Genomic DNA, 17353 nt, shown 5'->3' on the forward strand with positions numbered 1-17353 from the left:
ATGCCCTCTATCTTTCAATATGAATAAAACAGATATAACACGCACTCATATCACCTCGTTTTGAGTCCTATTAACATACAGTATAACAACCTCTAAATCTGAATACTTCTAGACTAGGCTTTCAAAGATCATGCACCCCGCCTTTAATGATGAACTATATGATTAAAGTCTGAAAAATCCCAAGAATTTTAGGGTTTTCATTTTCTGTCCAACAATTCATACATGCACAGGACAACTGAAACGCAGATTCTGTGGACTGAATGAAGTGACAAAGTGCCCTGGACAAAAAAAGATTTAGTTGTCAAATTATATTTATAGAAAGTTCTCAAGATGTAGCATATATACTTTGTGTTATTGGCTGAGAAAGGTAATTAAAAAAACAAAGTTTCAGGCTATAGTATATTAGGCCATAAACATGTCTGTAATTTCCTTCTAAATTAATCTTCAAAAATAATCCCTATTAGTCTCAGACAGACAGAGACTGAATTTTTCTTTTATTTGGGCTGTAACCATTATATGCGCATTGCATTTTTGAAATGTATTTTCTCATTTTTTTTCTCCTTTGCTTGTTACATTTTTTTTATACACTTTGTAGCGATGCTACAGTATAGACAAGGGTTTTAACAAAGACATCACCAAACATTTATTGCTCTTTTAAATAAAATATAACATGAAGCTTATAAGAAATGCTAAACGTTATAACAAATACATTATTTGACCTGTATAATGTTAATAATAATGACATTAAATGCATTAATAAAAATATAAATAGGTATTTATACCGTTAAATGAATTATGTAATGGGAGGGGCCCCATATCGTGCTTTGCGGGGGACTCACAGATGTGCACTACATCACTGATTGTCATGGAAGATCATATTGTTAAACCTGTACGTGAACAAAACTTAATTTAGGCCACTCTTACATAGCAGGAAACAGAACAGAGCAGAAGGAATGAGATTATATGTCATTCCTTTAGGTTTAGATTTTCACTTTGCAAATAAAATGAACGCTTTCAGAGCAGTGAGCATCATTTAACAGCCCATTAGGCTTTATAGCAGCACAATCTTCTCCCTCCTCTCCCAGTCCGTGTTCTTTCCAGTCATCCGGCTGTCCTTCATCCCAGTGTCTGCAAACAGACCAACAAATATGTTTCATGATGGATTTCTCAATCTTCATGCAGAAGTTTGTCAGTTAAATAATTTCTTTAATTTAAAATATTGGTGACTTCAGTTTACTTTTTATCCATGGTGTAAGGAGTGTCATCGGACCATCTCCACTGCCCTGTGGTCTGATCTGTTAGACCAATCCAGTAATAGCTTGACATGACCAATTGTCTCACAAATGCCTAGAGAAAAAAAAGGGTAAGAAAAAAACCCACATTAAAACAGTAAAGTGTGTTTTTCTTACCCATTCGCCGTCGCTCCCGTCAATTTTCAGCAGTGATGCTCCCTGTTCTTTACAATAATCTCTCGCATTCGTCCAGTTCAGTGCAAAAAGGGCCAACAGATAACAGCTGCTATCATACGGGATCCAGCCAGATTTACAGTTAGATACAGGTTTGTCTGCAGAGAAAGAGAAAATACATACAAATATGCTGTAAGAAATAATTCAATTAAATTGTATGGGTTGAAAAAACTCCTAGGAGAAAAACCTCTGTGGGTTCTTGAGAGACAAAAACCCTTGAAAGAGAGACACACTGAACAGAGGTGCCCAAACTATGCAATGACCCGTCATGCCAAGTAAGATAAGGAAAAGGATGAACATCATTGACGCAGATGTTCATATTTCTAATTAACATTTTTGTGAAATAAAAATGTAATGCAAGGAATTAAAATGAATAATTTTTTTAATGTACATGCATACTTGAAGGTGTACAGCATGCGTCACAAAACTCAACGAACTCAGGTATGACAGGCTAATAATGGAGGGGTCAAGGCAGTGGCACACAGACAAAAATAAATAAAGAAATGATTGGCAAAATGATTTTTTTTTTTTACAACAGTTACCTTTGAAAATAAAACTGCAATAGTTATGCATAAACAATGTTTGATTATTTATTTTTTAAATATTAGAAAATTATGAATGAGGAGAATCAGGGCAACTTTAACACAGCATCATTAGTATTCGTCCCACGGCCCTCAGTCAGGTTTGATTTTTCACCCTTGGTAGGAAAAAGTTTGGGCACCCCTGCTCTAGTCTAAAAGATATATATATAAAGTATATTATAAAAAATGTATGTGAATTAAAAGTTTTAATAATTAAAATTAAAAGTTAAAGGAAACGGTTGGTTGTCGCTGTGCAGACTTGGGCGATCCAATAGGAAAAAATTACATATAAAATGTATTAAAAATGTAACATTTTGAAATAAAGGGAAGCGGTTGGGATAAAAAGCACAACAAAGGTGATAACTTGCTGTTTAGCCTTACACTGAAAAAAATGATTCATTGAATTTAATAAATTTTTTTAAGGTAAGTGGTTGCAATCAATTTATTTAAGCTACATTTAAACAAAAAAGATTAGTAACGTAAATTAAAATATAAAACGTTTGTTTAAATGTAGCTTAAATAAATTGATTGCAACCACTCACCCCTAAAATTTTTTATTAAATTCAATGAATCAATTTTTTCAGTGTATCAGCATATATCATGAGCTTAAAAAATAACAAAGGGTTTAGACTGTATTGTGATATTATTTAAACAAAATGTTGATTTTCAAACTAATATACAAATGTTTCTGTTTGAATTTGCACCCCAGCCTGACACATACCTGATGATGATTTGGTGTTAATCTGGGCTTTCAGTTCATTCAGACTGCTTATGAGTCTCTCTTCTGAAATCAAAAATAAATTAGCTCTTTACAAACTACTAACAAATTTTAAAGTCACTATTATTGTTTTTGAACATGTTTGTATCTGACAGTCGACTCTTTTCATATAAACAGCTTTTGTCAGATAAATGAACTTTTAATCATGAAGGCAATAACGTGTCTTTTAAAAATGATGTTGTGTATATTATTGGGATTTGCATTTTTATATAATAGTGTGCAAATGTCTTCAATAAGTCTTCAGAGGCCAATAGAGGATTTGGCTTTCTGAGCCCCCCTGTGAACTTCTCATAAACAATTAGTTATTACACACTAAAAAGATTGGGTCTTTTAACCAATAAATCGTCCTATAATCAGTATCGGCCGATTGTTGATTAATAAATAAACCTATGGGTTGTGGTTAAATTTTACAGTGTACTAGCACATTTATGCCTTATTTTTAAGGAGTTTGAGAATTAAAAAGTAAAAGAGTAAAGTCTTACTGAGTCTTCTCAGATCTTCATCTTGTTTGGATGTGAGTGAACTTAATGATGATTCAAGATTGTTCATCAACCTTTCAATATCAGACAACCTCTTTTCTGGACTTCCTTAAAAATACAGATTAGGTTTACTATTAATAAAACGTTTCATACAGCGTATTGCATTGTTAAGAAACCTATGGCCTATTTGATTTGTTGGATTGTTTTGTTTTTGTTTTTGTATGAAATTATGTCTGCAGCCATCTTGACCAGGGCCGGGTTTCCCAAAAGCATCGTAAGGCAAAGTAGATCGTAAAAACGATCGTACGAATCATCTTAGAATTACGGGCCATTTCCCAAAAGCTTCGTAGCTTAAAGGTGCAAAAGAGGATGTTTGTTTTATACATTTTTGCAATATTACTTGAAACTGTCTTTACTAAATGATATTTATTATATTTATTAGGTGCACTGAAAGTAATAATATTAATATACGTCATCTGTGCACAAGATAAGGCCTTAAAAACATCAGCCAATTGCTCATGCGGTCATCGCAATCATCATTGGCCCTCTGGCTTTTCAATCACTGCCATTACGTTCCTTGTGAGAGACGTGCGCGCTCCAGTAACTTTACACAGGCGACGCATGCGCATAGCGCATGAAACTCCGTCTTAAGTTTCGGTTTGTTTTCATTGTCGATCCTGCTTCCCTCCTCGAATTTGCACCATGGAAGAGAAAAAACCCAAAGAAGGACGCAAAAGAAAGACTTTTTTAAAGCCGCTGGGAATAGGAGAAAATTGTCAGAAGAACGTAATTTAATCTAACCAGAGTCGTTAATGGAGAAACATTTCAACGCTGGAGAGCAATGATGGAACAGAGAGTGTCAAGACAGACGCGCAGTTCACAAAAAATGTTCTCGACAGGTAACAGTGATTATTCTTTCTTTGTGGAATAATTATTGTTGTACTTTTATTCAGGTATATCGACGTTGTTCTTGTACTGTAGTTGTAATGCAGTGACCCGTCTGCTACATACTAGTTGAAATGGGAGTAGGTAGCGTTGACTGATCTAACGTTACGTCTTATGTGTTTATTATCATATCATTTCACATAATGAATTCACTGACGCGACACAGCATATGCCGGTGGTAAACAAACACTCGTGTTCAAATATTCGTGCACGAGTTTTGGAAGGCGTTCCCTAGAAATGAGCTGTGAAGGAGGGATGCTGTTCTTACACATGCGCTCATTTAAAAAACTCCGTTACCGTTTTTGGATTCTCAGTCGGCGAAAAACATCCTCTTTTGCGCCTTTAAGTTGCCCTTAAAAATCATCGTAGATCTACGAGTGGTCTGGAGTAATCGTTAATTCTTAAGTGCATCGTAAGACAACAGTGTTACAAGGTCACCTGCAGGACAACCAGCAAATTACACTCCTGCAATGACGATAATGTAATGTTTTAAAGCAACACTATGTAGTTTTTTTACCTTTAAATAATGTCTCTAAAATTATTTGAGTGATAGAACAACTTTCAACTGGATAAATTGTACTGTTGCTGCAACCTGAGCAACCTCCTAGCTGCTATAATTCATCTGGCTACAGTAAAAAAAAATTTTTTTGAAGGGTTGGCATCTGATTAAAGAAACCAAATAAATATTTACGATACAATGCAATACTCCATAAAAATAAATAAACATAGATAATAAACAACAAATAATAATGTTAATCTAAACTATAATATAAAATGCAGAAAGCATTTTGGAGTGGGACAAGTCCTAACTAAGTACGGAAAAGAATATTTCATTATGAACAATTTTAAAACATTTAAAAAGTCATTGAACAATAATAAAAAATATTATAAAAAATATTAGTGCACATCGGCTAAAGATCATTAGCCTAAACAAGCTTCTGCTACAAATTTGAGTCATTCTATTGGTGACATTTCAGCAGCACTTGACAAACGGTTAGCGACTCAAGTAGCACTTAAAACCCAGCTGCGAGCGATCGTTTCACGTGCATCTTTGGGAAACGCACGTAAATGAACAACGAATGTTCGTTAAGTAGCTCGTAGAAAGCGCTCTTAAGTGCTAAGTTCAATCGTTATCGGGAAACCCATCCCAGGTCTCCCTACAATGCTTGATTTTATAGTTGCATTTTGCAATATCTTTCTCGTGATCTTAAACACGTCAGCATCTTAATACACCACTTACTGTTCTTATTGAAAAATAATGAAAACCTTGTACATGTCCCATGGCTGTTTTCTTAAGCAATGTTTTTAAATTAATCTTTTATTTAAATACACTTTAGAACAATCAGTCAGAAAAGAAAGATATAAAGATACTAACCATTGGTCACTGGATCACTTGATTTGTTCAAATATAAGTTCAGACTGGACACTGAATGCTGCACCTTAGTAAACCTCTTAACCAGATCACCACCTGACAAGAAAATTTACAATTTGTTAGTGCTTCAATATTTGTACTACATGTTGCACTACAAGTTTTAAGTTGAACTGATTTTTAAACTCACTCCAATATTTTTTTTAATACGCAGATATATTGTGTGATCCACTTACAAATGACAAATAATATGATCATGGAAATCAACATGGCAACCGTTCCCAGAAGCACAAGGATACTGGTCCGCCTGCTACATGGACTACTGTACAGTATCTAAACAATAGCAGAGCATCGTGAGAAATGTTTATTTAGTTTATGCATAAAATTATATTTTATCTTGCATTTTATCATCAGCATATAAAGTAAAACGACAAAAAATTTCTAAAGATTGACAAATTAATTGCAATTGCAAAATTTAATTAATCTATAGTCTTAAAGGAGCATTTCACCCGTAGAAACATTAATCTTTATTGAAAGTGTGTTATATTTGTAGGTGAAATTTAGCATACATTTAGAATTTGGTGCCTATTTGACCGAGAAAAGGGGTGTTTGTAGTCTCACACCCTCAACAAAGATATTGGACTTCCTTCTTTCAATGATGCAAAATGATGATTTTTACATCATTGAAAGAAGGAAGTGCAACACTGAAATCTGTATTTATCCTGTCTCAGCGGCAACTGAGAAAATTATGCACGACCATTCAAAAACATGTCTGGGGTTCTAACTATACAAAGCTTTATGCAAATGGGTGAAGTGTCCCTTTAAGAACAGAAATGACATGATGTGTGCAAAAATGTAGAGCATTTATTTCTGTAATATTTTTTTGTAATATATTCATTGACAAAACAAAAATGACAGGACCAGTTTATAAAAGTCAAATATTATTTTATTGGAATTATTATGGAAGTAGTTAGTATTTCGTTTTTTTAATTAAATAAACAATAAATAAATATACCTTTCTGAGGTCTTGACAGTTCATAATCCATCTCTGTTTTCAAGATTTCCTCAGAACCTTCATTTTTATTAAAATGCATCATTGCATCAAACAAATGTTTTTACTGTTTCTAGTGATGATCCACAGCAGCACCTCTCTTAAATATTGACGGACCCTAGGTCACACTTAGGTCTCTGGATAGCTTTATTATTATGTAAGGAGCAAAAATATGGCCCCATCCATCCGTTTGGCCCAACGACGGAATCCAAACGAAGGGTAATAGCGCGTTCAGTCTTTTCCGGCGCTTGCAAGTGACGTTTTTGGCATTTATGCAATTTTGTATTATTATCTGACTCCAAGATAATGTTAATATTAATTGGATTGATAATTACTTTTAACAGTTACAGAATTTGGGTGGATGTTTGGTTATACTTGTTTAGCCCTACTTGTTATTGCATCCGTTCATTCGGCTACTCATGTCGCTTTGGACTCACGCACCGGCCGTTTATTAATATTTAATAATCATGCGGGCCCACGATCACAACCGAATCAGGCTTGGTCGCTGCTAGAGGTTTGACCATATGTTCAGAAGGCCGCCTTTCATACGTGCTCATCTCTGAACATACTTTATTTAGTCCCCATAGAGGTGCAACTTAATTATTACAATATTTATTTCTAACCAGAGGCTCACGACCACTATCATAAAACAAACTGACCGTCTTCTCCAATGATAGCTTTGTATAATCGTGACATAATTTAATATTCAACTTAGATAGATTAATATTGAAATAACCAGAGGCTGAGGCTCATCTGATTTAGAGTGGTCAGACAACATTTACTTGTTACTCTAAACCGGAAATTAGCCTCCACGCATCTAATTTAACTTAAACTAGCGCCAAGTGCTAGTCGGATCTCTAAAATCCTCCGCTGATGTACTACTATGCCATCTAATCTGGGATTTTAGTCCGTAAAAAACTAGCCTGATTTTCAGACGTTGCGGAAACAAGGATACATCGTAATTTACTAATCATGTCAATAACTTTCGTTTCGTAGCCACAGAATAAATCCAAACATAACAATTTATTAACCAGGTAGGAAAAACATAATTCAAAGCCAATTAATAGATCCAATTCAACTACAAAACAATACAACGAAAAACCATTGCATACCTGGTAAGGAGATGAAGATCTGGTTACAGATTCCTCAAAATAAAATAAAAAGAAACATGATGCTGTATCAAAGATACAGCATCATGGGGGTGCATTTCTAGATATTGAAAGTCCCGCCTAAATCTTCTACACATCTCCTTAAATAACCAGAGAACAAAGCATATAGGAATTTGGTACTGATTGGTTGTTGTAGAACCAAGGGCTGTCCTTAATCTGTATACAGTGGGTGATTGGTTTATGCTTGGAATGGGAGGTGTCTATTAACATTGAATGAAGTTTCACATATACTTTAACATTGTATTCTGTTGTTATATGGGTGAGACCATTGTAACCACTTGCAATGAGATATTTCAATGAAAAACAAATAAGATACAGATTTTAGATTCTTTGTGCATGTAGCATTTCATATACAGTTTGCTTTGAGACAATAAGAATACAAATATATGACACCCTAAAGGTGTGTCTTTGAAACCCAAATGTTTCTCAGTGGGAAGTCCACTGTGAATCGTAGAGAGTTGCTTTCCCGAGCACTCACTTTGCCCCCATGCAGTATCCTTTGGGGAGGTGCTATATTTATTCAGGAAATTATCTTACAATTATATCTATACTTCTGTAAAAAGCATAACACATAACTTTCAGTTCCTAATTCTCAAGAATGTTTTTGCACAATAAACTTTTAATGTTGTAGAGACTAGGTTCCATGGAAAGACTAAAAATAATGCTCATATGCATTCATGTCTGTATACCAACTTCATGTAAAGCGTCCTTGGGTTAGTGAAAGGCTCTATAAAAAATAAAACATTATTATTATTATTATTATTAATAAAAGAAAAACGTGTCACATATCTCTAGCAACAATGTTTACATATGCAGTTGCTATTATGTTATTCTCCACACAGACCTTAGGTGTTTTATTTTATTAAGTGTAAATAAATGACAGATCACAACCATTATTGATCACTATTTGGGTCATTCCATAACTTATTCAAAATGATTGGGAGGTAAACTTACTGTCTTTAAAATTCTCAACCTATTTTGGGTACTGGACACCTGTTCTCAAATTATCCTCATTGAACCCCCCTCCCACCCCTGCATCCTGTTTTTTATCCCAACCACAACCTTTTTACTGTTTTCAGATTCACAATAATGAGAATCAGATAATCTGAATCATATCGTTAAACAGCATATTTCAGTATTTAGAAAAGTATCAAGATATTTTAATTTTCATTTGTCCTATTTGGCATTAATTTGTCAACAAAAACTTGCATTACTCATACCTTTATGTTGCTATTGTTGCTGTAGTGTTACTGATACTATTATTGTAACAATATAATAAATACACAACAACAGCAGCACAATTCAAAAGCCATTCATAAGGGGCATCCTAATTCAGGGGCTGCATCTTTCAAAAGCTGTATTTGGAGGTCAATGACATCACCGCAATGAAGGCTCAATTCATTCAAAGACTTCACATGCAGCCTCCAAATGCGTCCTTCATTTTCCTTGAAACCATAGATTGATTGATCCTTCACAGGCTCAGCTATTCCAAGATTTAAAATAAACATTCATAACTGTAGTTAAATAAAAGTGTATATTTAGCTAATGCAAGGTCTTTGTCACTGTTTTAGTATTATGAATGACATTTTAATGATTAATATTATTGCTGCAATGATATGCATGTAAATGTCCTTTAAAAATCATTAGCAAGACTTTATATTACTCTAAATTCCACGAGCAGCCAATGCAGAGAGGCCAGCACCGGAGAAATGCTATTATTAATAAAAATAATACAAACAAACAAACATGACAAGAAATATAAATTTATTAAAATAATAAAAATATAAACATTTGAAAGGAGCAGAAAAATATTGACTATAGACACCAAATGCACCTGTAATTATAATCATAATAATTACATTAATAACCCATTTAATACAGTATGACAACTTGGGTTGTCTATGTTGAAAATAAACATAGCTAGGGAAGGGAAAGTAATTTCCATTAAAAGCGAACCGAAACAGTTTTTCTAAACAAGATTTCATAAGGGGATATAAAAAAATTAAGAGAACCATCCAGCAATTTAATTTTGACCATGAGGATATTATATCTCTCTCATGCTGTTACAAGCCTGCACAAATGTATTTGTTCTGATGCACGAAGGACGACACCCTGAGGAATGCCTGCAACCAAACCGTTCATGAGGCCCATTCACCTCCATATTATTTTTTTCCTACTATGGAAGTAAATGGGACCCATGATTAGTTTGGTTACAAACATTCCTCAAAATATCTTCCTTCATGCATCAGAACAAAGACATTTATACAGGTTTGGAGCAGCATGGGAGTGAGTAAATAGTAACAGAATTTTCATTTTTGGGTGAACTATCCCTTTAATATCAAGAAGATAAATCTCTTCAGAGTTAAAGGTACAGTGTTAATATTAAAATACTTAGGAAAACTGATTATTATATTATATCTTCAATATTATTCCTTCAGAGTCATCATAACCAGGTTACGGTTAACCGCTTTAAACAGTTATTCTTAAATTGTTGACCAATACATTACACAAATGACACCCAAATCAAATATGTATTGGAAGCAAAAAGAAAAAGAGCAAAAGCACAAGTACACTCCATAACACAGCATACACAACATATAGGCAATAATAGCCTGTAAACTTAATATATTTTATACTCACAATGCAACATCATTATAAAAAAATTGCATACTGTTGTCACACACACAACTTTGTCTTTATAAATTTTTCTCACTCTATTTACAAGGAAATTAAAGGAAAATATTAAACTTAAAATGGTCTTTTCTATTCTGCTCTGCTTTCCCTTGTGTGTGTGTGTGTGTGTGTGTGTGTGTGTGTGTGTGTGTGTGTGTGTGTGTGTGTGTGTGTGTGTGTGTGTGTGTGTGTGTGTGTGTGTGTGTGTGTGTGTGTGTGTGTGTGTGTGTGTGTCTGTGTGTTTGTGTTTGTGTGTGTGTGTGTGTGTGTGTGTGTGTGTGTGTGTGTGTGTGTGTGTGTGTGTGTGTGTGTGTGTGTGTGTGTGTGTGTGTGTGTGTGTGTGTGTGTGTGTGTGTGTGTGTCTGTGTGTTTGTGTTTGTGTGTGTGTGTGTGTGTGTGAGAGAGAGAGAGAGAGAGAGAGAGAGATAGAGAGATGTTCCATTTGCCATTTTTATACTTTGAGCATCTTCTTATCCAAAGGTCTCTCCATGGCTGGAGAATGGGGAATTGTCAGAAGATCATATTGTTTTAAATAAATGTAATTTAAATAAAGTAAAAATTAATTTAAATTGATATAGACCTCTATGTGAACACAAATGTCCAAAAAGTGAGAGGGGAAGGGGGTTGAGGGGGATTTACATTATATTAAAAGTGTTTAGGGTCAGGTGGTTGTGGGAATGTCTATGTCTACGGATTTCCATACCTGTTTTATTCATTGGTTTGTGTAATAATTGAAAATAAAGAAGCAAACAATTTCCTGTAAAATTATTTTAATTATTTATGTATTATTTATTTCAATTCAATATATATATTTCAATTATTTTGTTTCAAAAAAGGTATGTTGATTTTGTTTCTGTACTGAGAATGAAAGCTTACTTTACTCTTCTTACATAGCACAAAACGCAACAGAACAGAACGAATGAGATTACATGTCAGATCATCTTTCTCTGTTACTTTCAGGTTCAGTTTTCCACTTTGCAAACAAACTTATATTTAACGGAGCAGTGAGCATCATTTAACAGCCCATTAGTCTTTATAGAGGCACAATCTTCTCCCTCCTCTCCCAGTCCATGTAATTTCCAGTCATCCGGCTGTCCTTCAACCCATTGTCTGCAAACAGACCAACAAAACATTTTCATGTGATGGATTTCTCTGTGGGATTATGTCATCAACCTTCATGCAGAAGTTTGTCAGTTAAACAATTTCTTTCATTTAAAATAATGGTGACTTCAGTTTACTTTTTATCCATGGTGTAAGGAGTGTCGTCGGACCATCTCCACTGCCCTGTGGTTTGATCTGTTAGACCAATCCAGTAATAGCTTGACATGGTCAATATCAATTGTCTCACAAATGTCTATAGAGAAATAAAAATGACGAGAGTGAGAGAGAGAAACACACATTAAATCCAAAATGTGTGTGTGTGTGTGTGTGTGTGTGTGTGTGTGTGTGTGTGTTTTTTACCAATTCGCTGTCGCTCCCGTCAAATTTCAGCAGCAAAGCTCCCTGTTCTTTACAGTAATCTCGCGCATTCGTCCAGTTCAGTGCATCACGGGAGAACAGAAAACAACTGTTACCGTACAGGATCCAGCCAGATTTACAGTTAGATACCGGTTTATCTGCAGAGAGAGAAAGAGAGAGAAAAAGAGAGAGAGAGAGACTTAAGAGGAGATATCTTGTTGTTTTTATTCTTGTCCATGAGCCTAATAATAAACCAGGGTTTAAACTATATTGTGATATTATTTAGCAAAGAAAGCAAAGAACATTTTTTAAACGAATAAAGATATATTTCAGTGTGATTATCCGCCCAAGACAAGACACATACCTGATGATGATTTGTTGTTAATCTGGGCTTTAAGTTCATTTAGACTGCTTATGAGTCTCTCTTCTGAAAAAAAAAAACTGATTTATTAGATAAAACTGATTTAACCTTGTCAAATGTACAATAGCTGGTGTATTATTTAAGTAATAGATTTAGTTGTTGTTTTTAAACACGTGCTTATACGCATAAGAAATGTTTGGGATCAATGTTAGGAGATCTGTCACGACTTACATTAGAGAAAATCATTACTGTACTCACCAGTGATCTGTTGTTTAGATGAAAGAGACACGATAGATGAAGTCAGATTGGACATTGAACTCTGAACATCTCTCAGTGAGCTTGACAGCGAGTCTTCAACAGAAAACAAAAAGAAATAAACACGATATAAGCAACATTATTGTTGTTGTTGTTGTTATTATGTATTGTGTAGTATGCGTGTCTCCAGGAAGACATAAAAATCCAAAGATGTGAATGTGACCCAATGGAGGATTCATAATTATTAGCTCCTAACATTTCCAAACAAGTTAATCGTGAAAGTATATTGTGAATAAATAACGCTTAAGGGCGTTTTTAGGCACGACGCAAAGTGGAGTCAATGCAACCCCTTCAGTCATATTAATGGGTTCTGCTTTTTTATATTCAGTAAAATTCTTCAAAATAAGATACTGGTAACATTACAGATGCGCAGTGCTTCCAAAGTGCTCTTAAGCGCCACCATACTGGTCATTTTCAGAGTACCATGTATACATTTTTTGCTTGCTTAAAGTGCATCTATGGCCTTTTTATAAGACGTAATATAAGTCTCAGGTGTGCCCAGAATTTAAGTTTCAGCTGAAAATACCCCAAAGATCATTTATTATATAACATGTCCAAAAAGGAGCAAAAAAAGCGCTGTTTTCATGTGTGTATCTTTATATGCAAATGAGCTACAGCTCCTCACTCCCTTACCAACAGACAGTGAGCACTTTTGGTTAAAAATAGATCTGATTCATAGTATCTTACTATTGAGATATGGTGGACAGCATACAACTTGCTGAGGGCAGAAAGTATGTTATTGCAGGACTGTCAGTCAGTGGCTGTGGGTGGGGCTTTATCAGTGTGACATCACAGTAACAAGAAAATCAAAACAGCATGCCTAATGAGACTGCTTTGGTTGAATGGGGATTAAAAAATGACGAGTGGATAGTTTTCATTCTAGGGTGGTGGTTGTGTTCACGCATTTTTATGTCCAAACACCTTGTAAAAGTGGATTTTGCATAATGGGTTAAAAAAAAGTTTTGGTGGAAAAAGTTAAATGTATTTATTTATTGGTAGGCATGTAGCATATTAATTTACTATGCAATATAATGTAGCCAAACCAAAGAATGGAGTCCAGAGGAGTAACTGTATAGTGCATGCTAAAATTTGTGAAGGATCAGAATTAAAAATTACTGGAATTCAATACACACATTTTACTATCAAATCTGACATTCATAAAGGTAAGGATTTGGGAAGGTCCATTTTACATGGAAATTACTCATATATTTGAATAAGTTTCATGAATGAGGCAGCAGTCACAGGTGTGTTTTATTATAAACAAACCACAGTAGAATCGAGGACTGTTTTATAAAAACTCTGATTCTGAAGTGTTCATTAAGTCTTACCACAGTCACATTGTTTATTTTGTTGATTTGTGACTGATGTCTTTAAACTGTCCAACAATTGTTGTGTTTCTGCCAGCTTCTGTTCCTGGTTGTTAACTGTGAATAAACAAGGTTACAAAGATTATAAGAGATACAAGAGAAAGCTCATCTATTGCTAAACAGTTGTAATGATTGTCTAAAAATACACTTTTGTGAACAGGTTTTCAGATCTGCAGACCTGCATCATTTAGTTTGGAGGTCAGTGCTGATAATGAAGAATTTAAACTGAGCAGCAGGTTCTTCATCTCGGAGTTATTGACGTCTTGTCGCTGCTCTGTAAAAGAAAAGAAGAACTTTTGTCAAAAAACAGTTTGTGTTGAATAAAATTAGACAAATTACATTAGAAAAGGAAAATATATGATAACATTTACCGAGTCTTTTCAGGTTTTCATCTTGTTTGGATGTCAGGGAACTCAATGTCAAGCCAAGACTGCTCATGAAAATCTCAAGATCAGACAACCTCTTTTCAGAAATTCCTTACAAATGATAGTAAATAAGGAAACACTTTATTTTGTTAGTGACTTTTTGTTGACTATAAGAGACTTTATTGTGATGGACCCTTAACAGACACTCTACATGTCAACTTATTCTACTAACCCCTTCCCTAATCATCTGCTAGTACTTAGCCAATGTAAATAAATCTTTTCACACAGATTATTGAGCGTATGGCAAAAATGATGAGGAAAGCTTATTTAGATGCATTTAACTTGAGCAAAGCAAAACAATTTCAGTTACTTAAATAGATTATGAGGGATATTCCCTCTTCCTTTTCATTTTAATATATAATTTTAATTAATTAATTTATTTAATTAAAGTTAGAGTAATAGTAATATTTTTCTAGTTTCTTAATGTGATATGTAAAAGCGCATAAGAACGATACTAACCATTGGTCACTGGATCACTGGATTTGTTCAAATATAAATTCAGACTGGACACTGAATGCTGCACCTCAGTAAACTTCTTAACCAGGTCACCTGACAAAAAAGTTTACAATGAACAGATTAAAGATAGCTTACAAAACTAAGGTTAGTAGTTAGGTTAGTACTTGGTTGATGTTAGTGCTTAAAGATTTGTAGTCCCACCTGTGATATGATGATCAGGAATGGTGGTTGAGTTGAGACTCTCCATCCAGCTGTGAAGAGCGGAGAACTTTCTTTCTTGGCTGCAGTCTTTAAAAGAAAAATTAACAAGCAAACAAAGCCTTGATTTTCAAAAGTTTTTCATAGTTTTCGACAGATTTTGTGATGTTAGTTGTTTAAGTAACTAAAGCTGTTGGTTGCATTAGTTTAAAAGGTCATTGCAAAATACTTTACGGAAAACACATACAATTGTGTGCTGATTCATCTACTTACAAATGACGAATATCATAGTCATGGAAATCACTATGGCAACCGTTCCCAGAAGCACAAGGACATCCATCCGTCTGCCACAGGGGCCATCTAACATAACATAAAAGACACTTATTTCCTTCATGCATAAAATTACATTTCTTCCCATTTTAGTCAACATGAAATATGATGGGTCTATAATATTAAAATAGTTAAGAGGTTTGTCCGACAGACTTTTAGCAATGATAAATCATGCACAAAAAGTCCAGGAAACTTAACCCTACTGAAAAATCCAGCAAAGACCAGCATAAGCTGGTAGGCTAGTTGGTTTTAGCTGGTTTAGCATTAGCTGGTCTAAGCTGGTCCTCCCAGCCTGGCAAAGCTGCGGGTCAGCTAAGTCCAGCTAAACAAGCGTAAAAAGTGACCAAAACACACTGAGTAATACCAAGTCAGTAAAAATTAAGGCTTTGTTATACAACCTCAGTTTTTTTGGGCCAAATCAAAGAAACGGCCTTCTGCTACTTGTCTTTTATCAGTTTAATATGGACAATATTATCAGTTCTTTGCGACAACCGTGTCACTTTTTATTAATTTTCACCGTTTTGATCGTGTTACGTAACTTTATTCATTAGGAAGTCGCTGCAGACGCAACTGCGCAGTCGCAGACGTCATCAGCATCTGAGCGCGGTCGCGGGCTTCTTGTTGCTGCATTTTGCAATCTGAGGAATTAAAACGTCGTCAGAAACGCTCTCACAACATTTACAAACCTCAGTACGGTAAGTAGAAAATGTATGGTTGAAAAAGTGACGGATCTCAACATTATATTAGTAGATTTATAGATTCATCGATCTTCGTACAACGCCAGAATTCGCCACAGTTCACAGGGGCGCGGAATCACAAGCTCGTCATATGAGGTAAAATGCAAAAATGCGTTCCTTCAATAATTTTATATAAACATATTTTTAAAGTTTTTAATATTTGCAATTAATAAAAAGTTGAAAATTAACAAAAAATGTTACAGCATTATTGCTTTTGCAGCGTTGAACATTAAAATCAATCACGTGACGGTTGTTACTTTAATTTATGGATTTAAAATTATAATAATTTTATTTCATATCGCAGTTTTTGTGCAAATGCATTAATGACACAATTAAACAAGACATTAAACAGACCATAAATAAACAAAAAAATCAGACGTAAATATGATGCCAATTTGTCATTATTCTGATTCAGTTAACTGATATAAGTATTTGACATAAAAGTTAGTCAACACATTTATTATAGTGGTTTTTACATAAAGGCAGAGGGGCTCAGATTGTTAGTGGGAGTGTCAAGGATATGACTGAACGCTTTATAATACTATATTAAAGGCGGGTTGAACGATCTCTGAAAGCCAATGTTGACATTTGAAATCACCTAAACCAGGGGTGTCCAAAGTCGGTCCTGGAGGGCCGATGTCCTGCAGAGTTTAGCTAAAACTTCCCTCACCACACCTGCCTCAAAGTATCTAGTCTGTCTAGTAAGACATTGATTAGCTGGATCAGGTGTGTTTGATTAGGGTTGGAATAAAACTCTGCAGAGACACCGGCCCTCCAGGAGCAGGATTGGACATCCCTGACCTAAACAAACACGCCCCTAACCCAATAGAATCTGGGCCTTCTTTTAATAGACCCGCCCCACACATACACAAACCAGGCAACAATGTCGTAAATGAGTGAAAGTAATGTGCATTGTGGTAATCCAGGTCGAATGTGTTTTTATAGTAGTGCATGTTTTAATATGTGAACGGTTTTGCTCCGTTTCACACGGAAGGCAACGTTAAACCCCAGACTCACTTTTCCAAAGCGTTTTTCCAAAATCATGCACACCGCCTTTAATGTCTGTTTGTGCACAAATGTCTATGAGTTGTGCACACCATAGATTTTTATAATAAAGGCTAGATGTGTTACGGCAGAGTCTCTAACGTCATCACCTGACGGCCATCTTACCTCAGACAGCTCGCTCACTCGTAGC

The 17353-nt window shown here is 34.9% G+C and overlaps 1 protein-coding gene across 1 annotated transcript; it reads right to left on the reverse strand.

The window, feature by feature from the left end:
• Positions 1 to 638: 638 nt before the first annotated feature.
• On the reverse strand, positions 639 to 15590 carry asgr1c.1 (asialoglycoprotein receptor 1c, tandem duplicate 1). The gene is made up of 11 exons (XM_073861180.1): positions 15365 to 15590; positions 15095 to 15181; positions 14897 to 14986; positions 14384 to 14488; positions 14191 to 14286; positions 13974 to 14069; positions 12589 to 12681; positions 12334 to 12396; positions 11973 to 12127; positions 11750 to 11865; positions 639 to 1128 (listed from the first exon to the last, which is right to left on the reverse strand). Exons 1-11 carry the CDS (start codon positions 15519 to 15521, stop codon positions 981 to 983), a joined length of 1206 nt encoding a protein of 401 aa, XP_073717281.1. The 5' UTR covers positions 15522 to 15590; the 3' UTR covers positions 639 to 980.
• Positions 15591 to 17353: the final 1763 nt, after the last annotated feature.

The sequence above is a fragment of the Misgurnus anguillicaudatus genome, chromosome 22, assembly GCF_027580225.2.
Source record: "Misgurnus anguillicaudatus chromosome 22, ASM2758022v2, whole genome shotgun sequence".
Taxonomy (NCBI): domain Eukaryota; kingdom Metazoa; phylum Chordata; class Actinopteri; order Cypriniformes; family Cobitidae; genus Misgurnus; species Misgurnus anguillicaudatus.